At 39.7% G+C, this 26,077-nt stretch overlaps 1 protein-coding gene across 2 annotated transcripts in view; it reads left to right on the top strand.

The window, feature by feature from the left end:
* The window catches only part of XIRP2 (xin actin binding repeat containing 2), a 74,575-nt gene extending 54,284 nt beyond the window's left edge, over positions 1-20,291 (top strand). Inside the window, exons 7-9 of one of the 2 annotated variants that reach the window (XM_072810938.1) lie at positions 565-9,856; positions 11,995-12,128; positions 18,392-20,291. In XM_072810938.1, the coding sequence (XP_072667039.1) occupies positions 565-9,856; positions 11,995-12,089 (9,387 nt within the window). In that variant the 3' untranslated portion in view covers positions 12,090-12,128; positions 18,392-20,291. The remainder of the gene's footprint in view (positions 1-564; positions 9,857-11,994; positions 12,129-18,391) is intronic. The other variant, XM_072810939.1, reaches the window with a different exon arrangement.
* Positions 20,292-26,077: the final 5,786 nt, after the last annotated feature.

The following is a 26,077-nucleotide window of genomic DNA, read 5'->3' as shown; positions in this document are numbered from 1 at the left end:
TGAATGTTTGATGTGGTTTTCCAACTAAATCCTGAGCCAGTACTTTTCTGTTCCATAAGGAGGATATTATTCTACATGAGAAAAGCAGTGGAGTTAGAACTTTTCTGATAAGAAAAAAATGAAAAAATTATATGTGCTCTAAAGTTTAATAGCTAGCATTAGATAAAATAATAAAGTCAATTTTAAATGTCAGATACTCTGCTTAAAATTCCAAGGAAAACAAAACAACTCTCAAAAGTACTTTAAGACTTTTATTGCTTCCCTCTAGATTACTCAGCATAGCATATTAAGTAAAGGAGGAAGAACAATCAAGATTATGTGAAAATGTTAAAGTACTGAGCTGTTGATGTATTGAATGGGGAATATAACGCTGAAAGCGCAATGAATTATAAGAAAGACAGTAACAAACACTAAATATTGCTCCCAGATAGGTCTCTCAAAGGAGTCTATTACCTGTTATTTCCAAAGGAGATGTCATAGCAGGTGGACAGGTGAGGGGCAGTACCTAGGAAGTCTTCACCACTATACCCGTTTTTATAAGCTTTGACTTTCTTTCCCTTAAAGATCATAAGTGAATCTGAAGAGACTTTAAAACCATCATCAGTTGTGAGTACCTCTTCCACTTCCTGCACATCTACCAGCCAGAGGAAGGAAACATCAAGCACAAAACATAGTGACCACGGTGCCTCTTCCTCAACTCTGGTACAAGTTAATGCGACTCCTATGGGAAAGACAGAAGAATTTCCTCCTCCCCCACCTGATATATTTCAAACTCCAGTAGATGTGACAGCATTTTCCCAGTCCCCTGAATGCCCCAACCCTCCTAGAATACCACTAGTACCGAAAGAATTATATTCTAAGCAAAGAAATCTGTATGAATTAAACCGTTTATATAAACACATACATCCTGAGTTAAGAAAAAACTTAGAAAAAGATTATATCAGTGAGGTTTCTGAAATTGTCTCTAGCCAAGTGAACTCAGGGAGCTCAGTTTCAGCAGATGTGCAACAAGCCCGGTATGTTTTTGAAAATACAAATGACAGTTCTCAAAAAACTCTGAACTCAGAAAGAGAACACTTGGAGTGGGATGAAATTCTGAAGGGGGAGGTGCAGTCCATGAGATGGATCTTTGAGAATCAGCCTTTAGATTCCATCAACAATGGCTCTCCAGATGAAGATAACATCAATAAGGGCATTGCTGGTCAAGAAATTATTGCTGGTGGTGATGTGAAATATACCACATGGATGTTTGAAACTCAGCCCATAGATACTCTGGGGGATCATTCTTCTGGCACTGAAGAAAATGCTGAGAAAATTCCTGAGCTAGCCAGAGGAGATGTCCGCACTGCCCGGTGGATGTTTGAGACAAAGCCATTAGACTCAATGAATAAAATGCATCAAGAAGAATCAATGGTAACTGCCACAAAGGACATAACTGGTGGGGATGTCAAGACTGTGAGATATATGTTTGAAACTCAACATCTGGATCAGCTTGGACAGCTTCATTCAGTGGATGAAGTTCACCTACTACAACTCAGGTCTGAGCTCAAAGAAATTAAGGGAAATGTTAAGAGAAGTATAAAATGTTTTGAAACTCAACCATTATATGTTATTAGAGATGGCTTAGGTCAAATGCTAGAAATTAAAACTGTTCACAGAGAAGACGTTGAAAAAGGAGATGTGAGAACAGCACGTTGGATGTTTGAAACACAGCCCTTGGACACAATTAACAAGGATATCACAGAAATTAAAGTTGTCCGAGGAATATCTATGGAAGAAAATGTCAAAGGTGGGGTGAGTAGGGCAAAGTGGTTATTTGAAACTCAACCTTTGGAAAAAATCAAAGAAGAGTCAGAAGAGGTCATCATTGAAAAGGAAACAATAATAGGTACAGATGTCTCCAGAAAGTGTTGGATGTTTGAAACACAGCCATTAGACATTCTAAAAGATGTTCCTGATACAGAGCCTCTAAGATCTGAAGAGATAATAGGGGGTGATGTACAAACTACTAAGCATCTATTTGAAACACTTCCGATAGAGGCTTTAAAAGATAGTCCTGATGTGGGAAAACTTCAAAAAATCACTGCCTCTGAGGAAGAAAAGGGAGACGTTAGACACCAAAAATGGATTTTCGAAACCCAACCTCTGGAAGACATTAGAGAAGATAAAAAAGAGTACATACGAACAGTGAAACTTGAAGAAGTTGACAGAGGAAATGTAAAGAATTTCACACACATCTTTGAATCAAACAATTTAATTAAGTTTGATGCATCACATAAAATAGAGGTGGAAGGAGTCACAAGAGGGGCTGTAGAGTTAAACAAATCACTTTTTGAAACAACACCACTTTATGCCATTCAAGATCACCTTGGAAAATATCATCAAGTCAAGACAGTGCAGCAAGAAGAAATCCTAAGAGGTGATGTAAGAAGTTGTAGGTGGCTTTTTGAAACAAGGCCCATTGACCAGTTTGATGAAAGCATTCATAAATTCCAGATAATCAGAGGAATATCTGCTCAAGAAATACAGACCGGAAATGTGAAATCTGCTAAATGGCTATTTGAAACCCAACCTCTTGATTCAATTAAATATTTTAGTAATATGGAAGAAGTAGAAAGTAAAACTGAACAAGTGACAGATATTGTTAAAGGGGATGTCAAAACTTGCAGGTGGCTTTTTGAAACCCAACCAATGGAGTCTCTTTATGAAAAAGTTTCATTAATGACTGGCAGTGAAGAAATTCACAAGGGAGATGTCAAAGCCTGTACCTGGCTCTTTGAAACTAAGCCACTTGATACCATAAAGGATGACTCTGAAGCAACCACCAAATTGCAAACTGTAAAACAGGAGGAGATCCAAGGTGGGGATGTTCGTACGGCATGTTTTCTTTTTGAGACAGAAAATTTGGACAGCATACAAGGAGAGGAAGGAAAAGAAATCAAGGCCGTGGAAATGGATATCCAAGCTGGAGATGTCTCCAGCATGCGGCATAAATTTGAAAACCAACCTTTAGATTCCATAAGTTCCAGTTCAGAGGAAGTTTTGAAAAAGATCAAAGCCCTAAAGACTGAAGATATTCAGAAAGGCAATGTTTTAAATTGTAGGTGGCTTTTTGAAAACCAACCAATTGATATGATAAAAGAGAACCACGAAGGTGACGAATTAGTTAAGACAGTGACAGACGTACAAGGTGGGGATGTAAGAAAGGGGTGCTTTATTTTTGAGACTTTTTCTTTAGATGAGATTAAAGAAGAATCTGACTGTATCAGCACCAAGAAAACAATTACTGAAGAAGTAATGAAGGGTGATGTAAAAAGCTACAGAATGCTCTTTGAAACCCAGCCACTCTATGCAATTCAAGATCGAGAAGGCTATTATCATGAAGTGACAACAGTTAAAAAAGAAGAGGTGATTCATGGAGATGTACGAGGAACGAGGTGGCTTTTTGAAACAAAACCACTAGACTCAATTAATCAGTCAGAGACTGTATATGTTATTAAATCTGTCACACAAGAAGACATTCAGAAGGGAGATGTTAGTTCTGTCAGATACAGATTTGAAACCCAGCCACTGGATCAGATTTCAGAAGAATCACGTGATGCTATGCTCACTGTGGACTATATTCAAGGTGGGGATGTAAAGGCAGGTAGACAATTTTTTGAGTCTGAAAACAGTGGTAAGAATACTTATGTAAGAACAGTAAGTGTCAGTGAAATACAAAAGGGCAACGTTAAAACATCCACTTGGCTATTTGAAACCCACACCATAGATGAGCTGAGAGGAGAAGGGTCAGAATATGAAAACATCAAAACAGTTACCCAGGAAGATATGCAGAAAGGTGATGTTAAGCAGGCGGTATGGCTTTTTGAAAATCAAACTTTGGATTCTATTAGGGAAGCCGACGAAAGCACCACAAAAGTCATCAAGGAGGAAATCCCTCCTTCTGATGTCAAGACAACTACATGGCTCTTTGAAACCACACCCCTTCACGAATTCAATGAAAGTAGAGTAGAGAAGGTAGAAATTATTGGCAAGAGCATTAAGGAAACATTAGAAGAACTCTACTCTCAAAAAGTCATTGAGGCTCCTGGAATCATCATTGAAGCTGGTGAAGTTGGGGATGTTCGAATGGCAAAATACAAGTTAATGAATCAAGCATCTCCCGAGATACAGAAAGAAGAAATTATCAGGGTTGATCTCAGAAATATAATAATGAACCTACTTTCAAAAAGAGACTGCACAAGAAGGGAGATTTGGGTTAGTGAAGAAGAGAAGGGCAACGTTAATTTGACCAAAACTCAATTATTAAACCGATCAACAGAATTTCATGCTGAAAAAGAAGAAATAGTGAGTGGTGATGTCCAACAAGCAATAAAAAACCTGTTCTCTGAGGACAGGTCTGTAAAGAAAGGCATCTTAATTCAGGAAGATGAAAGAGGAGATGTTAATATGACTATCTATTGTCTTCTTCATGAAAACACTGGTGACACAATTAAGCGTGAAGAAGTAATAGGGGGTGACGTAAAACGTACCATTCACAATTTGCTGTCTTCCATATCGAACAATAAGATATCCGAAAGGGCGAAAATCGATGCTTCTGAGAGGGGAAATGTTCAGTTTTTCACAACATGCATAGAGACTGGAGCTTTGGATTATCTTAAACAACTGCAGGAAGGGTCAAATGAAACACTGACAGCTAGGAAACAAGGAGAGGAAGAAATAATTGGTGGCGATGTGGAGGGCACAAAACTCTTACTAAAGAAAAGGCAGTCTCAGGTGGGACGTACTGTTAATGAGGCTGACATCATCCCAGGAGATGTGCAGAACACAGTTAAGGTTTTTATGACAGAGCCTCAAACTACATTTTGCAAGACACCCAAAGAAGAAATTATCAAAGGTGATTTGCAATCAACCCTAAATTCCCTCAGCCAGGCCATAAATCAGAAAACAGTGGCTAAAACAGAAGAAACTATAAAAGGTGACATGCTGACCACACTCAAGTCACTTAGGGAATCAAGCCACCAATGGAGAGAATCTAAACAGCCCAATGCCATCCCCGGTGACATCGAGAAAGCTATTGAATGCCTTGAAAAGACTGCAAGCACAAGAACAGAAATTCTGAAAAAGGAGCTTATCCGAGATGACCTTGAAATATCATTAAGGAATCTGAAAGAAGCCCAGAGAGCTTTCAAAGAGGTGGATAAAAAAGGTGTAATGAAAGAAGATGTGAAAAGTGTGATGGGAGGATCTTCAGAAGAGCAGAAAATGATTCATCAGCTGGCTGTCCAGAGGGACACAAAAAGTGTTCTTCAGCCAAGACCAGGACCATTTGAGCCAGTGGCCAGGTGGCAAGGGGGAGCAGATCAAACCACAGGCAAATCTTGTCACGGGAACTTAATAGAAAAAAGAACTGAAGTCACTCTTCCAAAGGCCCCCAAAGGCACTGTAAAGATTGTCATAGATCGTGAACAAAACAATGATGCCCTTGAGAAAAGCCTTAGAAGACTATCTAATTCACACCACAACGCTATTAAAAATGTGTTGGAATCGGGGGACAAAATGGGTGTCCGGATTGATACCACAACAGAGCAGCATCGTAGTGATGAGCATATGAGCAGACAGTTGACCTCAACTGTGTCAGCTAAGGAATATCTAAAAACTGAGGAATCAGAGACTGTGAGAGAACAGAAGGATGCTATCTTTCACTCTACTCAATCTATCGATAAAAGAGTGGGAAGGCAACAGACTCAAACTTGCAAAGTGAGGAATGACCACCAGAAGACTGAGTCTTTCTCTGTAAAGAGTCCTAGAAGTACCCCAAACCTGAAAATACCAACAGATACACAAAGCCCTAGGCCCATTCCAACCCAGGGGCCAGTCAATAAGACAGTTGGGAAAACTTATGAAGTTTCAGAGGACTTCCAGAAGCAAACCTTGTTAAAGCAAGAAATACAATGTTCTCATAAAGATATGAAGAAAAAGAACATGAACCCTCAACCGACTTTGCCTGTGGAGCAAGACATAGCAAATATAACAGAAGTGAAAGTCTCCCCCAAAAACCACAGTAAATTTAAAGCAACTGACAAAAAGCAGGCTGACGTTCATCTGAGGAGCCAGGACTTTCTCATGAAGACAAATACTTCCGCAGACTTAAAAATGGCAATGGAAATGTCCTTGAACTCAACCAACTGTAACCCTGAAAATAATGTAGAGGAAAGTGAGTGCTCTCTTCCACCTCCGTCTCCACCTCCTCCTCCACCTTCTAATGCATCATCGGAAATTGAATTTCCTCTTCCTCCTCCACCTCCTTTAATGATGCTGCCTGAAAAAAATGGTTTTCCTCCATCACTGTCCCCAGAGATGATAAAGGCTGAATTTGAAAGTTTCCCAGGCCTCCCTCTTCCTCCACCACCAGAAGATGAGAAGTCTGAAAGAGATTGTCTATCAGCGTTTCCAACACCTCTTCCTCCTCCAACTCCATCTCGTAAACCAGCACATCTCCTTTCCTCCTCTGTTCAAGGAAAGCACACCGGAACCTTCATACAGCACTCCCAGGAAGAAGCCTTCAGTTCGCAGCAGACTCATTCTCAGGCTAAAGTCCTGAAAGGCAAATCAGGAGTACTTTTGCCACCTCCCACACTCCCCAAACCCAAATTTCCCAAACAGAGAGAAGACAAAAAGAATCACAGTTCCCCAAAAGTTGAACTGGAAAATTTCCTGCCAGGTGTGGAATGTAAAATTACTCCCTCAACGGATCAGAAAAGAGTAGTACTGGCGGCTAGCAGTGAACACACAGAGGTGAAACAGAGCACATCTAGAAGTCTTGATGAACGAAAACAGTTATCTATGGACTCTATGAGGTCTCTCTCACAGACAGTTCCAGAAACTTCACTACCCAGGGAAAAAACAATGGCGCCTCTTCTGAAATCTCATTCATTCTCAGCAGGTTCAGGACCACAAAGTCCAAAACCTTATATGAGAAAATTTAAGACCCCTTTAATGATTGCTGAGGAAAAGTACAGACAACAAAGAGAAGAGCTCGAAAGACAGAAACACGAGAGTTCTTGCTACAACACAGTCAAAACCGGAAGCCCAAATCAAAACAGGTCAGTGCTGCAGAAAACAAAGGAGGAGGCTCCCCTCCCTGGAACGGAGTCAGGGGTCACTTTGGCTCAACCAGACCCAAACCCTCAAAGTCATTCTCAAGTGCCAGGAGTGTGTACTGATGACCAGCTTTCTACCACAGGACCAGTGACAGCCGCCGCCAAGGGGCTCCAACATGTTTCAGCAGCCTCAGAAGACAAGGCTGTGATGAAAAAGGAAGTTTTAGGGAGCTCACGGGAGGTGTTAAGATCTATATCAGCTCACGAAGCTAAGCAGGAGCACCAGGAATGCAGTACGCAGCAAACACAACACAGGGGTCTGGAGGAGCAGCTGCACTTGCCCCCAAGAAAACCAGTGTCTCCAAGTTTCAAAGTCAAAACGATCAAGCTTCCAACTGCAGATCACAAATGCAATGAAACGGACCGCACGTATGAAAGCTGTAAAAAGCAACCCGACTGTGACGTTCAAACCATCAGCAAGGAACAACACCAGAAAACCGAGAAAACTGAAACGAGCACCGAATATAGTCATAAGCAATCGGCAGCTGAAAAATATTATCACCTACCCAAGAGGGAGAAAAGAGTGACAATAACATTGCCTACAGACCCCCCAGGGAAAAGCCAGGGAAGTAAACTGCGTATCGTTCCCGAGAAGCAAAGAGAATTTAGAGAATCTGCGAGTGGGAAGCCTCCAGGAAGTGAAAGAACAGATCAGGAACCAGCAGCGATGGGTCCAGAGGAAGAGAGACTAAGAGCTGAAAGAAAACAAGGACATTTGAATAAATCAGCACAGAAGGTAGTCAAGCAAAAGGTCACCGATGTACAGCTTGATTCACAAACGCGGAATTTCCAGCAAACACAGACTTCTGAAAGTCAAGTGGAACGTATAACAGCGCCTCAGCCGTCTAATAATCTGCAAGAAGAAAAAGGTCTTGAGGTCAAGGGCATACAACAGAAACAAGTCTTTTCTCATAATAAAGATTCAAAGCAAGAGATCACAGCCAACAAGTCTTTGTTTTCCTCCGCGAAAGAATCCCAGCAGGATGATGGAAAACGTGCTCTCAATATACTGGAATCCGTGAGAAAACGTGAAGAACTGCAACAGATTTTGTCTCGGGTACAACAGTTGGAGGCGGAGCCTGGTAAAGGTGGCCTTGAAGCCTTTCAGACGCTGTTAAAGGTCATGCCAGGATGGCTCCTAAGTGAAGAAAAGAGGCGGCGTGGCGTTTGCATTGCTGCGGAGAACAATCTAGAAAAAATCAGGGAAGAAGTAACGCAAATTAAAACTCAAGTGGAGGGTATGCTTGTGTCCTGTGAGAGCACCATCCAGGGGGCCATGGTGTCCTCCAGGGCCGAGGAGCAGGGGAGCCAACCCCCGGGCCTTCGAGGGACGTCGTCGTGGGGAGACGGGGCTGCAGCTCAGCTCCACGTGCCCGCAGCTCAGACCCACGTGCCGGCAGCTCAGCCGCACCTGCCCGCAGCTCAGCCGCACCTGCCCGCAGCTCAGCCCCACGTGCCCGCGGCTCAGCTCCACGTGCCCGCGGCTCAGCCCCACGTGCCCGCAGCTCAGCTCCACGTGCCCGCGCATCCCGACGGCCCAGCAGACCACAGCCAGGGCCCCGCGGGCTCCCTGAAGACACGCCCAAGGTCCCCGGCTTTCATAACCATCGAGTCCAGCGCCCGGCGCCCGCGCAGCCCCCCCGGGGACCAGCTGCCCCGTGTCCCTAAGGCTCACGGGTCGGCCGAGCCCCCCGCGCCAGGTGCAGCCAGCGCCGCGCCCCCGCCCCCGCCCCCACCCCCGGCCCCGGCCCCGGTCCCCGAGGGTCGCTCGGAGCAGCTGGCCAAGCTCCGAGACGCCACCGCCAGGTTAGCCGCAGGGGCCGCCCCGTGTCCGGCAGCAGCCCCGGCCGCCAGGGCAGAGCGCAGGTCCGAGATCATCCCCTCTCCCGCCTCGCTCCGGCGCCAGATTAAGATAGAGACCCGCGCCAGGGACGCGGCGCCCAGCATCACCATTCCCATCAGCGTGGCCTTCGGAGGAGCCTCCGCGGGAGCCCAGGGGCAAGTCAGGCGGGGGGAGGAAGGGGCCGCCTGCGTCCACCTGGACGCGGGGCCGGGGCGGGCGGAGGCGCAGTGCGCGGGCCGGGCGGCCGGACGGCCCCCGGGTGACCTCGGGCGGGAGGCGCACGGGTGGCTCCGGGAGTGGGAGGCTGGCGCCGCCTTTGCGGCCGCGTCCGGCGGGAGACTTGACACAAACGGAGAAGCCGACCACGATATTCAGGAAAGCCACTCGTTCTGTAAGGAGGAATTTGGATGGACGTCCCTAGAAAATACGAGGTTTGCAGGCTTCTCCTGCGGTGGCCCCCGGGAGCTGCGGGGGAGCGGCCCCGCGGTGCGGTCCCCACGGGAGCAGCTCCCCGGGGCGGAGGCGCGCGAGCGGCAGGCGGGCGGGCCGTCCGTGGGGCCGTCCGTGGGGCCGTCCGCGGGGCCGTCCGCGGGGCCGTCCGCCTCGCGCAGCCCCGGGGCCGCCGGATGCGGCCTGGACTTCAAGCACGCGCCTCCGACCTATGAGGACGTGCTCGCGGGCCACAGCTTGGATCTCGCCGACTCTCCCAAAGAGCTCAGGAGCAAGTTGCAGAAGGCGTGGCAGGAGAGCGAAGACGTGTTTCAAAGCCTGGGATTTGCGACCTCAGATGCTCCGGCCACCGAGACCAGAGCCACCTTCCACCTCGCAGAGGCATCTGCATGGAGACGCGGTAAATGAGCTTGCAGGGTGTGCGGACTAACCCGCTTAGAGGCCGCGGGCCCAGCTGGGGCGACTTGCGGTTGAAGGAGTGTCTGAAAGTAACCCAAAGCTAACAGCTTCCCAGGCCGAGGGTGGCCCTCTCTCCGCGACGCTTGCTCCCACCGCTTTCTTTTTACAACAGCATCTAACGTAGGACTCACCTGCACTGTGTGAAAATAACAACTGCCCTCCTATAGGCTATTGAGACCCGTATTTGTCAAGGTAAATAGGACTTTGGGTAAAGTGGCAGAGAGAATAACTGTTATCGTAATAGTATTAATGATTGTTATGATAACTGTGTATTTATTAAAAGTGGCATGCCCATTATTTAGACTTTTATTAAAAGTTCATGTTTTATCCACTTACTCAAGACAACATTAGATAATATCTATTGACCTACTATTGACGTGTTTTTAACTGACTTAAATTATATTCGCATTTGAATTCAATACAGCCTGGTAATGATCTAAGGAACAATTTACACCCTTCATATGTGCCTTAATGATTTTTATTGATTGATATCTTTGACACAAGTACGAGTATGGAATTGGACCATTTGTACATTTAATTATGGTTATTAACCTGGGTGGAGTTAGCATTCTCTAATGCCACTGTTGTTGTTTTTTTTTTTTTCCTTTAAACTAATTTTATTTTACCTTTCTTCAACTCCAAATGATAGCTTGGTTGGCCTCATTCACAGGTGAACATGGACAATATATTTTAAAAATCTGATTATATATTTAGAAGGAGGAAGATTCAAAACACACAAACTTAGTACTTATTTTTTAACATCAGAGAACATTTTATTTCTTTATATTTCCCTACCTTTTATAATTAATGAGGCTTTATTATAAAAGGATTTGACATAATTAATGTGCACCATTAGCATAGTCCATCCTTCTAAACAGATTGAAAGAGGGGATCCCTGGGTGGCGCAGCGGTTTGGCGCCTGCCTTTGGCCCAGGGCGCGATCCTGGAGATCCGGGATCAAATCCCACGTCAGGCTCCCGGTGTATGGAGCCTGCTTCTCCCTCTGCCTGTGTCTCTGCCTCTCTCTCTCTCTCTCTATGTGACTATCATAAATAAATTTAAAAAAAGATTTTAAAAAAATAAACAGATTGAAAGAAATATCAAGCTCGAAAATAAAAACTGCTGAAACTAATAATTCTGCCTCTATCATATTTGTAACATATGTATCTAGTTTATCAGATTAATATGATTTGTTAATGTGCTTGCTTCTGGCATAATCAAGCAAAGCTGTCTGATTAATTTCAAATGCTCAGTTTCTGTTAAGATAACTAAAAGCATACAGAAAATGCAGAAACAAAAACCACCCAGTATTTATATTAGAAATATGCGTCCTACTAGAACCAAAAACAAACAAAAAAATACAAAGGAGATCTCTTAGTAGTTCAAATCAAGCATCAGAGGCCTAAAATACATACTCATTTATAAAAAGAACACTGAGCATGTATGCTTTTATACAGAACTAATATGAAAGCTTAATTTGTTAGTTTCGTGGGATTGTGGTGAGGATCAAAATAATGAGGTAAAAATTCTATGTCAGCTTTGAACCACCATCTAAACACTGGTTAGCAATATAACTACTGTGATTTATAGGAGCCTGCGTTCACCTGAGCTCAGCAGCATGTGGTTATCGATACTCTAAAGCAAGGGAAGAGGTAGGAAAAGTATAAAAGGCAAACATGAGAGTCCAAAAAAGCCATTTAGACGGAGGAGAAATGGCCTTGAACATCTCAGGATGTATTCAGGAGTCTCACTGTATTAACATTAAGAAACGATGTCACAGAGTCAACACTAAGTCATCAAGGAAATATTTAAATAAATACAATATCCTCAGCTTTAACAAGTATGTAGATACTCTGAAAAAAATCTCTCCAGAATGCTTTAAAAAATGAAAACGTTGGATATTGATTGTACCAGACCCTCAAACCTGATGGTAGGCTCATGTCCAGAGAAGCAATATTAGGATAATAGTCTTAGAGGTTTTTCTTAACTGCATAGCAGTCTATATGCTGTTGTTTGTTTGGGTTTTACAATGGGATTGAAGATAGTATCATATTAACTTCTGCGAATTTTCATTTTTAGAAGCTGCTACCCCAAGACAAGGAAATATGTATACTTTGTCAAAAGACTGTTTATCCAATGGAGTGCCTAGTAGCAGACAAGCAGAGTTTTCATAAATCCTGCTTCCGATGCCACCACTGCAACAGTAAACTGAGGTAAAATGTTTTGTGGGCTGCGACACAAATATTGGAGGATATTGTACATATACACATACATGTACAAAAGAAGCTATGGATTTTTCTAGATCTTGTTGCCATGAGTTTAAAACAACTATCAAAGGGGATGTGGTCAGGTTCTGTTATGTTTTTCTCAGGATAGCCATGACCTTTTTCCTTTTGAAATATCAAAAGGAAATCTGATTTCTGATCAAATCCAGAAAGTTCCCTTTTGTCCAAACCTAGAGATCACAGAGATAAGAAAAATCAAGAAGTGCTATGCAAGTCAGGTTTTTTAAGTTCTTACTTTATCTAAAGTCTAGATTCTATTTTTGACCCTATTTAAAGTAAGCCCAATGTGGGACTTAGACTCAAAACCCTGAAAAAAAAAAAAAAAACCTGAGATCAAGAACTGCATACTCTAGAGACCGAGCCAGCCAGGCACCCCTAAAATCTAAATTTTTAGATCAGGATTCAGTAAACTTTTGCTGTAAAGGGCCAGATAGTAAACCTTTTCAACTTTATAAGCCATACTGTTTCTGTCACTAGTCAGCTTCTAGTTGAGTGCAAAAGCATCCACAGATAACTAAACAAACAAGTGTGGCTGTAAACTGAGAGGCCCAAGTGTATTCCAATAAAACTTCACATACAAAATCAGATGGTGGGCTGGAGTTTACCTAGGTTTGGGTGTTTCATCTAAGTAAAAATCATAATAATTGTAGAGTATTGTCAGTGTCAGGTAAGATATACTGTTTCCCTCCCCCTCTAGTGCAACAGAAGCACCATATCAACACAGTTACAAATGAATTTTAATGAGTGTGGCATTTGGTGTAGCTATAATCTGAGATGCTGAAATTGTAATTATTTTTGCTAAATCTAGTGTGTATCAGATTATATCTTTCCTGGCTTTGATAGACAATGTCAAACACCCCTTGTTGCAACATTTTTTTCCTTTGGTTTCCATGACACCAGAGTATAATGGTTTCCTGCTACCTTCTGGGTCTTCCTTCTCAGACTCCTATGTGGGTGATTCTTTCTCTGTCCATCATTGAAATGTTCCCTAGAATTCTGTTATGGACATTTATTTTTATCACTGTTTGTATTCTTTATATATATGGTTTATTGCATCCACTCCCATGACTTTAATCATTATCTATGGGGAATAACTCTGAAATCTGTTCAGTAGCCCAGTTCTGTCCTCTTTCAGATGCTTATATCTCAATTATTAATATTTATCTCCAATTATATTTCTCATAAGTACACCAAATTCAATATGCCCCATTATCTTCTCTCTACCAAAATTCCTTCCTTGACTTCATGATCTGTATGATACTCTCTCAATAAAAGACATTAGCATTAGCTCAATGACTGAACATGAAGTTACCTTTGACTCTTTCCTCTTCTTCATTCCCTATGCCCAAGCAATGACCAAGTCCTATAATGGAGGTCCCATAAAAGCCTCTTGAACTGTATGCTTTTTTCCATCCCCACAGACCAGGTACCCTCCAAGTGTCCTATCTGCACTAATGCAATAGTATTTCTATCAAGTTAGTCTCCCTGCTTCCACCACCTCTTACCTCCATCACCACCAACAACAACTTGCCCCAATGCCATGTTCCATGATGTACTGAAAATGATATTTCTAAAATGTAAATCTGAGGTCATTTCCTTGTTTGAAACATATGGTTTCCTCTATCAAAGTCATATTAGCATCTTACTATGAGTTAACAGACAGTTTAGAATCTTGTCCCAGCTCCTTTCCCAACACTTCTTCCTCCCATTACATGTTAGTTTTCATGAAGACTTCACTTCTTTCAGTTGCACAAAATCATTATCTTTCTCATATCTAACTGGTCCCAAGTGTCATTTCCGCTCCTTATAGGAGTTTTCCCCAGGCCTCTCCACCAGACTAATGTGCCAGTATTCTTCAGACCTCAACTGAGACTTCATGTCTATGAAGAAACCTGCGTTAAGCCCCACATATGGATCCGGTGTCCCTCCTGTGTGCTCCCAGAGCATCCCCTGTGCTTGCCCCATACTTAACACCGTCTAATGTAATTGTTTTCCAGCTGTAGGAAATGTGTTAATGTTTGACTGTCAATACCTAGTAAAGCCTGACGTTTAGCAAGGACTCGAAAATATTTAATAACTGATATTTTTAAAAAATTATTGTACCAAAAGCCACAACTATAGAAAAATGAAAAAGCAACTGTATGGCTTAATGAATGATTATAAAGTGAACACTTTGTAACCAGTACCAAGTTCAAGAAATAAACATTGCCAGCCCTTTCAGAAGCTCCTTCCGTGTGCCCAAACTCCAGTTATCTCTCTCCCTGAGTAAACAGCATTCTTTTTCATCATTGCTTCCTTGCATTTTTATAGTTTTTTTAAATCCAAATATGCTCTCCTAGATACTATAGTTTTGCTCAGTTTTTTCAACTTTAACATCTCTTTTAAATCTATAGAGTTTCTGTCCATTTCCTTCATTCCTTGCAATTTATTTGTGAAGAGCCCAAGATATCTGACGTGTAGAATTTTCCACAGTCTGGATTTGCTGATTGCACACTAGTCGTGCAGTTCACATACTCCTTTTCTCCCCTGCATTTCCGACTGTCAGCTGAATCTAGAAACTAGTGTAAACTAAGATTTGATACCTTTTGCAAGAACATAGGGAATGTTGGCAAGAAGAGAATAAGCACATAGTGTCTGGCTGCCTCTGGTTTTGTGATCATAGCAGATATTGAAGCTTAATGTCTATATCCATTCATTGATGTTTGCAAAATGTTGATATTCCCATTTTCTTTTTTCTTTTTCATTATTAGTTCAAATACTTTTACAGAAGATGCTTCCCTTCATCTACTCTTTGGTTACCTGGTAGTGCAGTTGGTGGAGGAAAGGAAAAATAAATGCATAGCTTTTTCCCTTTATTTACTTGCTTCACCAATGTATCATTTATTTATATAACAGTGTAATGAAATGGTTCCTTATCATAGCCTAGAGGTAACCAATTATAAAATATTTGAATTATAAACTCATAGGTTGGGGATCCTTGAGTGGCTCAGCAGTTTAGCACCTGCCTTTGGCCCAGGGCGCGATCCTGGAGTCCCAGGATCGAGTCACACATCGGGCTCCCGGCATGGAGCCCGCTTCTCCCTCCTCCTGTGTCTCTGCCTCTCTCTCTCTCTCTCTCTCTCTATCATAAATAAATAAACAAACAAACAAATAAATCTGTAAAAAAATAAAATAAACTCATAGGTTTACATATATTTGATTGGTTTTTTTTTTTAAGATTTTATTTATTATTCATGAAAGACACAGAGTTGAGAGAGAGGCAGAGACACAGGCAGAGGGAGAAGTAGGCCCCATGCAGGGAGCCTGACGTGGGACTCAATCCCTGGTCTCCAGGATCATGCCCTGGGCCAAAGGCAGGCGCTAAACCACTGAGCCACGCAGCAATTCCCTATTTGATTGGTTTTAATCAGATGCTGTTATCGCTACTGAGGTTCAAGTTATTCTAGTCTTGGCCTCTTCTGGTTGTCTCCTGATTCCTTTTGGCAAGACCTAAGTAATCTTTGATAGTCTCCTCATTGTCTGATGGGACTAGAAGGTCCATGCTCATTTGGTGCATTTAGTTCCCATGAACCTGGTCAGTCATTTGCTTTCTTTATGTGAGAAATGGCATTTCAAGACTATAACCTCAATTCTCTTTTTACTGGGTTGGTCACTATTTTGAGGCTTTATTAGTGGTAAGAGCTAGCAAATATTTATATACAAAGAAAAAATATATCATGAATTTGTAGGAATAGTTCCAAATTGAATTGAGAACTGCATTGCTCTTGCCTTTGCCTCTTCTCCATGCCAGGTCTGTCTCCATATGGACCTTCACTTCAGGACTTCTAGTTCTCAAAGACAAAGGAGATATAAGAATTAAAATATCCCATATTCATTTGGACAACAGTTTTAGAATAGCAAAACTATCAGCCCCCTAATTTGATAATGAAAACTTAAAAAAATGGCATTTGCTCCCCACTCATCCACACCCCCTTTTCAAAATTGTGCTATATCTTTGGTGTCATAGTCCACAGCCATTACATGTCACATCATCTCCCACACTGTCCTCATCTCATCTTAGTTTATAGGTAGCAGTATATAGAATGCTTGCCACCAACCTTTGTGTTGATGTTTCTGTAGCCTTTCTGGTTATGCAAGCTTATTTTCTAGTACCTCCCTCAGAAACATCTATTCTATGAGCTTGATAATGGAGTCTGTTTTGTTGAAAGTAAAATCTTTGACTTACATTTTCTTTTATTAACTATCTTAAATGTATTATTCTGTTTTCTTTGGCACAAAGTATTGGAAATGACTGATAATAATCTAATTTTCTTTCCCTTCTCAATCATATGCTCTCTTTTATTTTCTTTTTAGATAAACACAAAGGATTTTTTTCTTTTTATTTAAAGTCCAAAAAAATAAAAAATAAAAATAAAGTCCAGAAATTTTACCAAAATAGTTCTTGATGTTGGTCATTGTGGGTCAACAGTGTCAGTTGCCTAGTGTGCTCTTTCAAAGTGCAGTTTCTTACCTCTTTATATCAGGAAAGTTTCCTTAAATTACAGCTTTTTAGTATTTAACCAATTTCATTGCTTTCTTTTTTACTTCAGGATCTCTTGTTATCCGTACATGGATATTTTGTGCCTTGCTTTAATATTTGTCTTTCTCTCAAATCCTTCTCCTTTTTCATTTCCGATTGTAAATTTTCATTCCCTTATTTCTTTTCTAACATACTTTCTAGTGTGTTTATTTACTCTTATATTTCTTTTAGTTTAGTTTTTATTACTCAATTTTTTCTTTTACTTCTGTTTTTTCCTGATTTCTAGCATCTCCTTTATGATATTTTCTAATTACAATTCATGCTGTTCTTTCAAGTCTCTTTATCATGTTTTAATGTCTTTTAGCCCATATTTAAAATTCTGATGTTAAGAGCATGTTTCTCTAGCATGTTTTCATTGTCTATAGGGATATTAAAAATGCTCCTTACTCTTTTTTCTTATAATGACTTTATATAATATTTGGCCTCAGTACTTTTCTGTTGCTTATTTTTGTAAGGCATTAGTTTTCCCAAATCTTAGAAGGAGGCAAAATTCAGACTGGCTTTCCCAAACTTCACAGAGCTACCTCTTCCAGTTTTCATATACTGTCCAAAAACTGTAATGGCTTGATTTCTGGATTTCCTATCTTGAGTCCTCTCCCCCCATGTTAGTCAAGACCTTCTCTTTCATTGATGTCATCATTATCCAATGACATTTTGATACCACTCTCATTTTTTTTTTTTGTCAGTATAAAGTCTTGTCCTAAAAAGGGATCTTGATTGTTCAGTTTTGAGAGTTTGACTTCTCTATTCTCTTCAGACTTTCCTACCACAGGGCCCTTGCAGTCACTGGCTAATGGAGACAGTAAAACCCTTCCCCATTTCAGCTATTATTCTCTGGTTGACATGTGATACTTTCCAGGAAATACTGGCTGGCTATCCTGTGGTCTTATATTTTCTGGACAATTAGACACCTTCCTTGCTCCTTCTGCTATCACTCATACAGATGCCACTATAACTGTTGGTTTGTTCTTACCTTCTTGTGTTTTGAGGGTTGGTGAGGTACCTTGTCTCTTAGTTTTGTTATAAATTTTATCCATGGGTTTTAAGTTTTGCTATGTGATTGGTGGATCTGTTTGTATGCAGAGATTCAGATATTAAAAAATGATGCCTTTGATTAAATTTAATTTTAATTTTAACAGACACTCTACTTGTTAATATCCCCAAAGAGGCCAAATAAACAATTGCATAGGCAAGCTTTCTAATTCATTCAAAACCTACTTAACAAGGAAATTTAAATAGCTGATTTGTGTGTGTGTGTGCTATTCAGGATTTTTTGAAAATCCTGGGCCCCCTCACATAAATCACAGTTACCAAAGATTTAGTCCTATCATTTTGCACTATAACTACATATGCATTATACTAAAATACCTATCATACCAACACTTGACATACAGTATGAAATTCTAAATACTATAAGACATGTATCATGTGGGGTATTAGCAATAACTATTATCTAACAAGAATGTTCAATTAATAAGCATATCCCTATTGCCAGTTAATTGCACTGAATCTCTGACTCATTCTTGAAATAATTAATAACCTAATTCCCTAAGAATTTGTAGTATATATATGGAATGTTAAACATTTTTTTCTTTTTTTTTCTTTTTGTCAGTTTGGGAAATTATGCATCACTTCACGGACAAATATATTGTAAACCTCACTTTAGCCAACTTTTCAAATCTAAAGGAAATTATGATGAAGGTTTTGGACACAAACAGCATAAAGATCAATGGAATTGCAAAAATCAAAGCAGCTCAGTGGACTTTACTCCTAACGAAAAAACAAATATGTGTAAAAATAGTGCAGAAAACACCGCCATACTTGCAGATCCTAATAAACATTTAGATGTTGTTAACAGTAGAGGGCAAAGAGATGATTTGAGAAAATTCAGGGAGAGGGGAAAATTAAAAATCATTTGGCCCCCTTCCAGAGAGATGCCTAAGAAAACCTTCCTCCTTGAGGAAGAGCTCAAAATGAGTAAACCTAAATGGCCACCAGAAACAACAGTTGCTACATCCGCTGAATTCAAAAGTGAATCACTAGTAGAACACATTAAAACTCTGGAAAATAAAGGACAAGAACAAGATAACATTTCTTCCCTGCAGCCATATCTGCAGTCCATCCATATATGTCAGAAAGCGGATGTTACAGGAACCAAAGAAATGGAAATGTACGAAGCAAGAAAAGATGAGAAGAAGGAGGGAAATAAGAATGTGCAAGATAAGCTGAATGAGGCTGAAGATACAAAGAATAAAAGGAAAAGTGAAATGGATCTTAATGACAACAATAATGTGGTTGTGCAGAGTGCTGAGAAGGAGAAAAATGGAAAAACTAATGAACCTGATGGTGGCGAAGTTTTACAGGTTACTAACACTGGTGATGAGGTGGTGCCAGAAAATCGTAAAGAGAATTTGAATAAGAATAATAATAACAATTATGTAGCCGTCTCGTGTCTGAATAATTTCAGGCAGAAGACATCTATTTTAGAATTTCCTAATCTATTACCACTGTCAAGTGAAGCAAACTACACTGCAAGTGAATATCAAATTGAAAGTTTAGAAAATGCATCTAGAATTTCAGAGTTACTTGGTATATTTGAATCTGAAAAGCCATATTCAAGGAATGTACTAGCTATGGCACTCGGTAAACAGGCTGACAGGGCCACTGCTGGCAGTACCCTGCAGTCTGCTCCCAAATCGGGCCTCCGTGGTGGGTTAAGAGGAAAGGAGGAAAGGTCTATAGCTTCTGCTGATACAAATATCTTGAACATCAAAAGAAACCATGCAAATAACAAAAATCTACACTTCTTCTTTTCCAACACCATGAAAATTGCTGCTTTTTCCAAAAAGAATGAGAACATTTTCGAACATGACTTCATCGATTCTGTAGATCAAATTAAAACGATGCCATGTTTGTATTTAAGGGAATTGGGGAAGGATGTCAAACATTGGCATGGTGAAGCAATAGGAACAGCCCACAGTAATGGGAATATGAGTTTTGATGCCCAGAGCAGTGAATGTGCAGCTAAACCTTCATTTCCCGGAGTGGAGGTCCAGTCTGAACAACTCACTGTGGAAGAGCAAATTAAGAGGAACAGGTGCTACAGTGACACTGAGTAAAACATCCTAGAGGGCCACTTGTAGTCCACACTCGGGCACTGAGAAACATTGATGTTCCAAAATAAGACTAGAGATTTTGATAACATTTTGTTGAACTTGTAAACTTGATGCTCAGAAATTTCATGTCTATCACAACAGATTTTCCATGTATTAAGCTATACAATGTTTTCCATAATCGGTTTGAATCTACTTTTATTCTGAAGGGAATGAAAAGATGAAAAATATGGCTCTGTTTTCCAGTCAAATGGCACTTAAGTATATCGCTCTGTTTTTCAACATGTTGGATAACATCACTGGCAAGATTCTGTACTGCTGATCTGTATCACAATGTCTTATACCTTCTCTATAATTTCTGCTGAAATAAAATTAAATCACCTGGGGTACAAATCAAAATACTTCTGTAACTTTTTTTCCAAATATATTGACATTTTAAGTATATGTGTTTTCCATAATTTGGGAACTGTCTTTAAGGGGCAAGTATTTAACACACAAGCTCATTACACAAACACACACCTACATGCTAATAATCTTGGAGAAAAAAAACTAAATCAAAGCCACAGTATTACTAGAAAATATAAAATTGTCATTTCTTGTTTGCTCTGTATTATTAAAAATAGGAGGATTATTATGTTTTTTAAATAATTACCTATACTAGACTATCATGGAATATGTTTATAAACATTTAATGAAAAATATCAATTTTTCTTCAAGATAATGTGGAGTCCATTCTCAGAAATCAACTGAATGACAAAGATTTTAGAAGTTACTTAAATAAATTATGCACATTGCATTTTTGTTGCTTACCATATGTAATCAATAAATATACAAGTCATATTATTACTACGTTTTGTCAGGTTTTTCTAAATCATATTTGATGGATGTTAAGTTTTTCTATTACAAAACAGTCTTTGCAAAATCTGTCTTCTGAATTTCTACTGATTTTACCTTCTTGCAAATACATTTGATGATTCTGAGAGGAAAATATAATCTGAATATAAACGAGTGGCTTCACATTAATTTGGAGTATACATATGTGAAAACAGGCCTGATCCCCTATTCTCCTACATAAACACAGACCACTGACTTTATGTATGAAAATGCAATGTAATGGTGAAAACTATTTCTCCTTAGAAAGTATAACAAATTCTTGCTAGTATGTTCTCAACCAGATAGATCTAAGACTTACATTACTAGTTTATTAGGGCTGCCATAACATAAACAAAGTTGTTTTCTCATAATTCTGGAGGCTAGAAGTCCAAGATCAAGTTGGCAGGTCAGTTTCTTCTGAAGCCCAGCTACATGACTTTTAAATGGTCAGCTTCTCTCTGCACCTGGTCTTCCTTCTGTATGGGTCTGAGTCCAGAGTTCTTCCTCTTATAATGGATACCAGTCATACTGGATTAGGGCTCACCTTAGTGACCTCTTTTTATTTTAGTTACTTCTTTAAAGACTCCATCTCCAAATATAGTTGTTCTAAGATATACTGGTTCAGACGTCAAAATACTACTTTTAGGACAACAAAATTCAGCCCATAACAGCAAGAAACCACATTTTACCTTCAGTTTTTTTTTTTTACAGATGTTTGTTAATATTCTGAAACAATTTCTCAATTATTTTTCACTTGGGATTTAATTACAGAACTGTGCCATCTATATTTATGCTATAAATATATTATTTCCAGGAAGATAATTTCCTGGGTCCAAATGGGCCCATGATAGACCAAATGCTTTACTAGAGGAGGCAGTGTCATGGCAGAGCTTGGCATGTAAGGGGCTTTGCATTATTTATTTGAGACTGGGCCTTTCAATGAATCTTGTAAAAATGTTTTATCCCCCAGAAAATTGTGCTGAATTGTCTTTTGCAGCTTCCACACAATCAATCCTTGTGACAGATTTGGGGCTCTGGGCAGCGCATTTTTTGGATTAGAACAATAGTTTTCCAACAGTGCAATAAAATTACAGAATGCAAACATACCACCCATTCCCTAATGTGCAAGCAACATGTGCATCTGGCATATTTTTCCCCAAACTAACAATTTTCTATAAACATCTCTAGAGTAATTTCTAAAGGCACATCAATTTTTTAAGGAACTGGAAGATAGAAGAAGAATACTTTCTCTACTGTGTTTTGATAGTTACTGACTACTGGTACTATCCAATTGAGGGGTAGAAAATTTTCCCGTTGCCAAGAAAATGAACTTAGAGAAAGATAACCATAGATATTGAAGTGAAAAAGAAATGCAGGGATCCCTGGGTGGCGCAGTGGTTTGGCACCTGCCTTTGGCCCAGGGCGCGATCCTGGAGACCCGGGGTCGAATCCCACGTCCGGGTCCCGGTGCATGGAGCCTGCTTCTCCCTCTGCCTATGTCTCTGCCTCTCTCTCTCTCCCTGTGTGACTATCATAAATAAATAAAAATTAAAAAAAAAAGAGAAATGCAAAACTTTTTTCTCTCTCCTTCTCTCTCTGAAAATGTTATTGAGAACCAAATCTAATGTAAGTTTTGAAATCTGCACGTATTAACAGTAATGTAAAATCTTACTTTAGAAAAATCGAATTTACATGGAGATCAGAAATAGGCTATGGTATGATACTCAGATTCAAAATAAGAGCTTTGAGAGCATATGAGAGGTGCTGATGAGTGCAGAGCCTCAATCCCCTGGAAATTAACTCTAATAGAAGACTAAAAATATTTTTAGATAAATATAAAAATAACGTAATCTCAGCTTTGATAGAGTCCTTTGGAAAGGCTAATTCAATCTATTTAACAAGGTCCATTTGCTGTAAATATTTCCCCTAAAATATCATAAGAAATTTTAAAACTTTAGGTATTCAAATGGTAGAGGAAAAATAATGGTAGTAGAATGTCTACGATGTGGTCATTATGTTTTGATATACTATCTTTTTTTGCAAAGTAAACTAGTAGATAGAAAGCCTGACATCATCCAGTCAACAGCCACTCAACAAATATTATGGAGCCCTTGGTATTTGTTGGCAGAGTGACTTTTTTTTTAAAAGGACAAATAATGGCATCTTCCATATAATCTCTCAGACTAGAAAAAGAAGCATTCAAACAAAACTAATCAAAGTTGATACTTATGTCTATAGAGGGAATCAACTCAGGAAAATGTATAGCCACAAAGGATTCTCTTAAATTAGAAGACTTCAGAACAATAATAAATAGGTGACAAATGTCCAGTTTAAAAGCTAAACTGTCTTCATTTTGCTATAGTTGTAATTTACTTAATGTAATGATGTGGTTGAAGACTCCATAATGCACAATCAAGATCCTCCTTCAGGGATAAGGAGTTACTTCCCAAATACCAGAAGTGCTGCCCACAGAAAACCCTCAAATTTCAGCCCCCTACCAAGATCACTTTAGCTGAAGAGAGCCACTTCCCCCATATGGACTGTGTTCAATAAGTGATCAGTAAAGGCAAACTCCACTTAAAAGTGTCAAATATCCCAGTAGGGTTGGCTGAGGCCTCCACTGAGCCTCTGTCACCATTGAACTTCTCCTTATGTCCAAACTAGCTTTGTTTATGTCCCTTCCTTTCCCTTGAAATCAAGAGCACACCCTGGTAGACATCCTCTACATTAATCTCTGTCTCAGAATTTACATCTTTGAGAAGCCAACCTGGACAACCTGATGCTGGGAGTGGCCCAAGAAAGTAGACACTGGGATGGTCTTTTAGAGCTGCTCTATTTGCTGCCAGCTGATAAGGGGCACAAGATGGCTGTACAATTGTAAGAATTCTCAGCACTGGTAAACTAGGATGCCTATAATGGTTGAGGCGAATGCGTAGCTGGTACCATGTATCAAATATTTGAGACATGGAGGAGACATTGAATTGAATGCCCATTGCTAACCCCTATCACTTTAGGAAAAAATTAACAAAAAAGTTGAAAGTGTGAATCAACAATTAAAGGCTAAATGTAATTTAATTGTAAAAGTACCTGAGCCCCATGGAAATCAAAGTTTTTGCCAGAGTCAGGGACTTGTTTGGAAAAGAATGGGATCCAGAATGTGGTGGAAATAAGTTTCAACAAAAATGTTGAAACCTCAAAATCCTCTGAGCCTTCTGAGCCTATAGAAGTGACATGTTCCTATCTATTAAGGGTAAGTATCCACACTTTTGTTCAAAAACAATGGAGACAACTCTCTCCAGCTCAACTGGGTGTTCCTGGTGGTCTTGGTTGGCCTCACCCAAGCATCAGCAAGTCTGTGGAGAATTGTGTTCTAGGCTGTGCTTGTTTGGGTCACATTAGCTAGAATAGCTCTGTATTAGATTATTTTTCATCCATAGTATTGTGACCAGTAAGCTATTTTGAGCATGTCCTCCTCATGGTGAAGGCAGAAGTAAAAGAAAAGAAAGAGAGATGTTGGCATACCATTACTTCTGCCTCCTTCAAATAGAGCAAGTCTTGTTTCAAAGAATCAGAGTGAGAGAGAGCGCTGGAAGGCTTTGGTGGTGTAGTGTTTACTTATAGCAAGAAGACACTGTACACAAAATCCAGCCCTTTGTAATTCTCCAAGGCTGGTGGATCCATTCAACAGCCAAAGTGGACATTATGGCCACAGGCATCCCACTTTGTCCTGTAGTTGGACTAACCCTGATCTTGTGAGATCTAAAATACAGAAATCTGGGGGAGTGCCTAAGAGCCATTTACGCACTTTAGCTAAGCATTTCCAAGAAAAGTTTACATGTGCCAGATACTGAGGAAACAGGAATGTACTGGTTTTGCTCTGAGCTTTTTGCAGGCAACGTGATTTGTGAGCTTGCCAGCATGTTCTTTACCAAGCACAGGTTCTTTTCAGGAACAAAGGGAAGGTGTCCAGCTGTGCTTGGATCCATCCATCTCATTATCATTTTAAGTTAACCTGTTTTTGATGAATGATGATTTAAAAGGTTCAAAGAGGAAGTAATTGGTAATGACTACTACTGTGTCCACCCTCTAATTTACTGCATGTTTTATAAGATGGCGGCAGATGTTTATTTATTAATTATCATGATGTTCCTTTCATCCCCATTAAACCATTTCTTTTAGGAGAAGGACAGACTGGTGAAAGGATATTTCTGTTGAACATACCTTTCTATATTATCATTATTTGCCTATATAGAAATCTCCTCAAATTAATTAAAAAGCCAATTTCAAATTATTTTATTTCCTGAATTCATCTAACCGAAAATATTTATTGTTCAATAAAAATTTCAGTGACTTTGTAACTGAGATGATATATAAAACACAATTAATGCTGGCAATGTCTAAGGACAAATACTGAAAAAAAAATATTAAATGCTCTGCCTTAGCTCATTAACTGATCTCTTTAAGTCTTAATTTCTACATTTCATACTCTAAGTGCATATGTTTGTATGTGTGAATGTTAGTGCGTGAGTATGTGTTTAATAGTTAATGTCCAAATTATGAAAACATTAATATCAGCAGTTTTCAGTGCTATTCAGGCTGATTTTAGCAAACCAACATGTTCAATTTTAATGTCATCAAAATCATCAACTCTGAATACATATTTGTCATAAGTTAATAACATTAGTTGGATAAATATTTATCATCAAATGGATAACATTTATGTTACCAGTTGTGATATTCATAATACCTGCATTGATTTTTTTTGTTGTTGATATAGTATATGAACAAATGCACATCCATTTACATAATTTCTTATAGCCATTTACAGTTTCTCAAAATGTTTTGCTAATCTCTTTTATTTCCTCATCTATACTATTCCTAGTAATTTTATACATGCCCAAGGCTTCAATTATCTTCATAATACCAATGACTCCAAACGTATGCCACTTTCCCTGAGTTCTCTAAATGTTAGAATCATATAGATAACTGCCTACTTGATAGTTTCGCTTGGATGTTTTAATGGCACCTTAAATCCAACACATCAAAATCAGAGCATCACTCGCTCCTCACCTTCAACCTCAACCTTGGTACTCTTCTAGTAGTACATATCTCAGACACCATTATCCATCCTGTTACTAAAACCATAGAATGAAGAGTCATAGTTTATATCCTTATTTCTTTCATCCATTCACAATTAAAATGTTTCACGAAGTCCAGCTGATGTTTACTACTTAAATATTTCTCTCAGCTTTTCTTCTTAAAACATAACACATTTGCAATTGTACATGTTTTTGTTAAGTTATTTGATCAGT

The sequence above is a fragment of the Canis lupus genome, chromosome 34 (assembly GCF_048164855.1).
Source record: "Canis lupus baileyi chromosome 34, mCanLup2.hap1, whole genome shotgun sequence".
NCBI classification, from domain to species: Eukaryota; Metazoa; Chordata; class Mammalia; order Carnivora; family Canidae; genus Canis; species Canis lupus.
The sequence above is the reverse complement of the archived record's forward strand: the minus strand, read 5'-3'. Positions and strand labels throughout refer to the sequence as shown.